The following is a 5000-nucleotide window of genomic DNA, read 5'->3' on the forward strand; positions in this document are numbered from 1 at the left end:
AAAGTTTCTTGAGCCATTGCTTAAAGATATAAAGTGCCTAGAACAAGAGGGAATTTTTGTTGAAGTTGTGGGCCAGTTTGTTAAAAGCACTGTGTATTGTGTATGTGCTGACAACCTTGGTGCGCATGGTCTTGCTGGCTTTTCTGAAAGTTTTAATGTTGAAAATTTCTGTCGGTTTTGTTTGATTAGTCGGGGCCAAATTGCAACCACTGAGGTTAATGATTTTCAATTGAGAAGTGTTGATCAGCATAACTTGTTTCTGGAAGAGCTTAAGCAGGGGGGCAACCTCAAAAGTGTTAAGGGGGTCAAAAGTGAATGTGTACTGGGCAAACATCTCTTGTTTTTTCACCCAATAACTGGATTTCCTCCAGATCTGTTGCATGATCTTTTGGAAGGGGTCATCCCTGTGGAATTATCCTTATGTTTGAAAAATCTGATTTCAAAACGCTTTATTACATTTGATGAGTTAAATGACTGCATAACATCATTTCCCTACAAGTATGAAGACAAAGTAAACAAGCCCCACAAAATTCCAAAAGCAAGCTTTGAAAAGGGGACAGTGGGGGGAAACGGGCATGAAAACTGGACACTGCTTCGTTTACTTCCTTTTGTGATTGGACGCAAGATACCAGAACAGGAGCCAGCTTGGGTGATTTTAATGGACCTCAAGGAAATTCTTGACATTGTTGTGTCAAGTAGGCTTTCTGAAGAAGCACTGTGTTATTTATCTTATAAACTACTCGATCATCGCAAGTTGCTCACCAGTACCTTTCCAGAGTTCAGACTGAGGCCGAAACATCATTTTATCGACCACTACCCGCAACTTATTCGCTGCTATGGGCCTTTGATTGAATTATGGACAATGCGATATGAGGCTAAGCATAGCTACTTTAAAAAGGTTGTCCATGACACTCGCAACTGGAAAAATGTGCTGCTCACTCTGTCCACGAAACATCAGCAAATGATAGCCTACCACCTGGACAGTGGGATCCTTTTCAAGCCAAAACTGTATGTTGAAAATGTGAAGGTGGTCAGGGTTTCAGAATTGGATCCATCTCTCAAGTATGAAATACAGAAGAAGTACCCACATCTAGACAGTGTGTCCCTGTCTAAAACGGTTCACCTGGATGGGACACAGTATGCGGCAGGCATGATTTTGTCTTCTGGGCAGTGCAGTGGCCTCCCTGAGTTCCATAAGATTGCAAACATTCTTGTCAATGCAGAGGAGGTGGCATTCATTTGTAAAAAACTTTCTTCTTGGTACATGGAACATTACAGGTCCTATGAACTTGTTGAAAACACCTGTGCAGACCTTCTTGTCCTGGATCCAGATGTGCTGACGGATTACCATCCTCTAGTAGCGTACACAGTTGGTGGGAAGCTTATGGTGACTCCGAGGACATTCCTTCTCCATTAACCTCCTGAGACCGAGCGTTTTTTCTGGTGTGCATTTTTTTTATTTCTCCTTGCTATCTGGGATAAGTAGGACCTAATAAGTACAATACCTAAAGTTTGTCTTTGTACAGGAAGTAGTTTTTGCAAAAAATGATGTCCTCATATGAGGACACTGGGATTATCTCAACATAAAAAAAAACTGTATTTGCTGTTTGGGACCAGAAGGGCCCAATTTGTGTAAATTCAAATTTTCAGCTTTCTACAACATTGGTGTAATCTGTCTTCTAATTAGGTTTGACTAATCATTTTCTCCCACTTTTCTCTATTCCCTCTTTTCAGACTATGTTACTTCGGGTCGTTCTTTCCTCCAGAGATGCCGGCGAATCCAGCTTCCAGAAGTCCCAACATCTGTGGAGGGCCTGATTAATATGCTTAAAGAGAGACTCAATCTTCAAGAAGATTTCTCACTACAGTTTGAGGATCCGGAGTTTGGAAATGCACTCTGCAACTTAACAGAGATGTCAGAATTACCAGCTGTGCGTGCAGTCTTGCATGTCATGTGGAACTGTGATTTGTCTCCACTTAACCAATCCACTAGTTCAGTCTCCTCTCAGGACACAATCAGTGTTCACTCTGAGGATTTCAGGCCTAGTTGGACCGATTCTATCCAGACCACATTAAGGCAAGTCGCAGAGTGGCCATCTCCATTCCCAATCCCCAAGTTTGCATATGATGTGGAGCTGAAATTGTCTAAGGCCAATGACACACATGAAAAGACAAAGAAGGGCGTTGAAGTGACAAGAGACATGAAGATGGAGATATTGGATAAAATTGCACAAGCAATTTTTGAAATCAAAAGCTACCCTGAGAAAGATGAGCTTGAGTCAGTTGCCGCTGCGCTCATTCAGAAGTATCCATGTCTGAAAGAGCCATTTGGCGTCACAGGCTACGAGGGATGGAGAACAAGTATCAAGTACAAACTTGGAAACTACAGGTCAAAGCTTCGCCAGGCAGGATGCAATGAGGTAAATGTAAACAAGAAAAGAAAAGGTGGAGGGGAAGATGACAGTCCATTTACCCTGAAAAAGCCCAAATGTGGAGAGGTCAATCATGTGCCAGATTACCCACAACACCATGATGATTCTACCCTTGAAGAGGAAAGAGTATCTCTGGTCGATGAAATGAAGAAGAAGAACAGGAACACAACATTGATAGAACAGAAGATGGAGCTGACGTTTTCCCTCAGGCAAAGGGAGGTGGTAGAGTGTCAGCCGATGGTATCTGAGATCCAGGAAAGGTGGCCTGCTCTGTTTTCTTGTGAAGAGGTAAGGATCTATTCTTTTTTATTTCTACTGTTCAGACAAGCGAGTAAAAGAAGATGTTATGTTGACATTTTCTACTGAGACTTCATTCTTCCTCAGAAGCGTCATCCAACGTGCTGCTGACGTGTCATTTACCAGCTGGTCTGCCGAGTTGGCCACGCACCTTCCATCCTGGGTGGTCTCTGGAGGAAGGAATCCCAGGTATGACATACCTGGGATTCCCTCCTTCAGAGACCAGAGGCCAGCTGATGAATGACACATCAGCAGAACGTTGGATGACACCTCTGATGAAGACGACGACGTCTCAGTTGAAACTGTCATGGTAACATCCTTTTTTACTTGCTTGTCTAAACAGTAGAAATAAATTGCAATAATAACAAGAAGACAAAAGTAAAATGTTTAATCAGGTAAGAATGTGTGTTTTTTTTTTATGTCTTCCAAGGAGTAATTCACTTTCTGCAATTTATGGATGTGGCATAGTCACCCTTTTTATTTAATTTTTAATCCTCAAAATCCATGGTTAAAAATGAGGTTCTTTATTTCCTGTGGTGCATTTTAGTATGTAATCCACTTTTTCACAGGTCACAGAAAAATGGTCAGATATTTAACATGGTGCAGACTCATAACAAGTTACCCAGGAACTTCCTGTAAGAAATTCTGACATTATGGTTTGAAAATTGATAATATTTTTTTGGTTTTCTTGTTAAGATATCTAAGGAATTTCATCGTATCACGAGCAAAGACCTCCTGGGGACTTTCAATGCATCCCTTGACAAGTTTGGGCCTGGCCTGCTGAAAATCTACAGGTCTAAGAAAGGAGCTTTTGGTCAGGAGATGGAGGACCTCCTTGATCAACTTGATGATCAGGTCAGTGAACTGCTCTTTTGCCTGGCAGTTTTAGAAGAGCATGAATATACTTATTAGGAATGACAACATTACAGTACTATACTAATTGAACTACTTATGTTTTCCACTTTTAGACATCCGACATTGTGTCCCACCGGAAAACAGCAGCACTGAGAGGCCTGCCTATCTACCTCCGCGAAGATGCAACCACGTTTTTCCTGAAGTGCTTGGTAAGTAAAAGTAACTGCAGGAAAGACAAATAATTCAGGTCATGCAGCTAATTACTTATTCTCACAAGATGTTTTTAAGGAGTAGTTAATCCAAAATGTAAGTACACCTCCCCAGGGCAGTTTATCAGTCCAGATGATTTTGGGGTGAGGGTTGGACTTTTCCACTTCAGATCCCTTTTTTTCTGCTGAGGGGAACAGTTGGTCATTTTGGGTGGTGTTTCAGCACAAGGTTGGTGGGTTACATTGATTAAAGAAAGAGATCTATTTTTTCTGGTTAATACCTCCACAAGTTAAATGGCAAATTAGTATAGCGTGGTACTAAATAATTAATTTCATCAGTATAAATGTATTTAGTCTGAATGTTTTTTTATTTTTTTTAATCTTTCTTAAACAAATCATTAATTTGAAAGCTGAGAGACAAAATTTGAAAGATGATCCTCTAAGAGTAAGGCTTTTTTTGGCTGTCATTTTTGTTTGTTTTAAAAGCAGAACCATTGTTACAATGGGCTCTTTGCACAGCTTCACTACTTCCTTTACACCAACTTGTTTACTTCATGTAAATCACCCTCCTTAAACTACTAAATCTATTCTTGGCTTTAGCAGTTTTCATTGGCTGTCAGATTTCAGTTTATAGCTGCCCATGTTCTTCTGCCTTTTTTTTAACATTTCAACTTCTTTTAGCCGTTATGAAGCCAATCATCTCTGCTTACAAGTTATACTTTTCAGCTTTAGCATTAACCTTTTCAGAATTCACACATATTTTTTTTTTCATAAAATGACTCTTTCTACTGTCTTACTTTTTCTAAGCTCTTAATAATGTACCTGTTCTCCTTCCTCAGGACACCGACATTTTGGCACCAGTGCAAGGTGCATCTGTTGCCATCCTCTCTGTGCTACATGATGAAGCCGACAACAGTGTGCGAGACCAGGCGGTTGTGTTGGAAGGGGACATTGTGCTTCATAATATTCCAAACCTCTCTACTGCCATGGCATACCTCTTCGGCCTCCTGTATGCCCTCAACATTGATTTTCCAAAACAGATGAGGTACTCCTTTGAGGCAATTCAGACCATCTTTTTTTCGCTCGGTGGCTCTCGATGCTCACAGCGCACAAGGTCACTGAAAGCGAAGCTTGTACTGTGACTGTTATTGAAGTTTAAGTGCATTGTTGTTACACTCATGTAAAACAAAACAAAGTTCATATGCTT

At 40.8% G+C, this 5000-nt stretch overlaps 1 protein-coding gene across 2 annotated transcripts in view; it reads left to right on the plus strand.

Moving 5' to 3' along the window:
* LOC307027029 (uncharacterized protein) overlaps positions 1-5000 on the plus strand; it is an 8375-nt gene that overhangs the window by 2856 nt on the left and 519 nt on the right. For both annotated transcript variants that reach the window (XM_079695209.1, XM_079695210.1), the window contains exons 3-6: positions 1735-2720; positions 3426-3584; positions 3698-3793; positions 4633-5000. The exon at positions 4633-5000 is cut by the window's right edge and continues 519 nt beyond it. In XM_079695209.1, the coding sequence (XP_079551335.1) occupies positions 1735-2720; positions 3426-3584; positions 3698-3793; positions 4633-4935 (1544 nt within the window). In that variant the 3' untranslated portion in view covers positions 4936-5000. The remainder of the gene's footprint in view (positions 1-1734; positions 2721-3425; positions 3585-3697; positions 3794-4632) is intronic.

Source organism: Notothenia rossii (genome assembly GCF_949606895.1).
Source record: "Notothenia rossii genome assembly, contig: scaffold_319, whole genome shotgun sequence".
In the NCBI taxonomy this organism is placed as follows: Eukaryota; Metazoa; Chordata; class Actinopteri; order Perciformes; family Nototheniidae; genus Notothenia; species Notothenia rossii.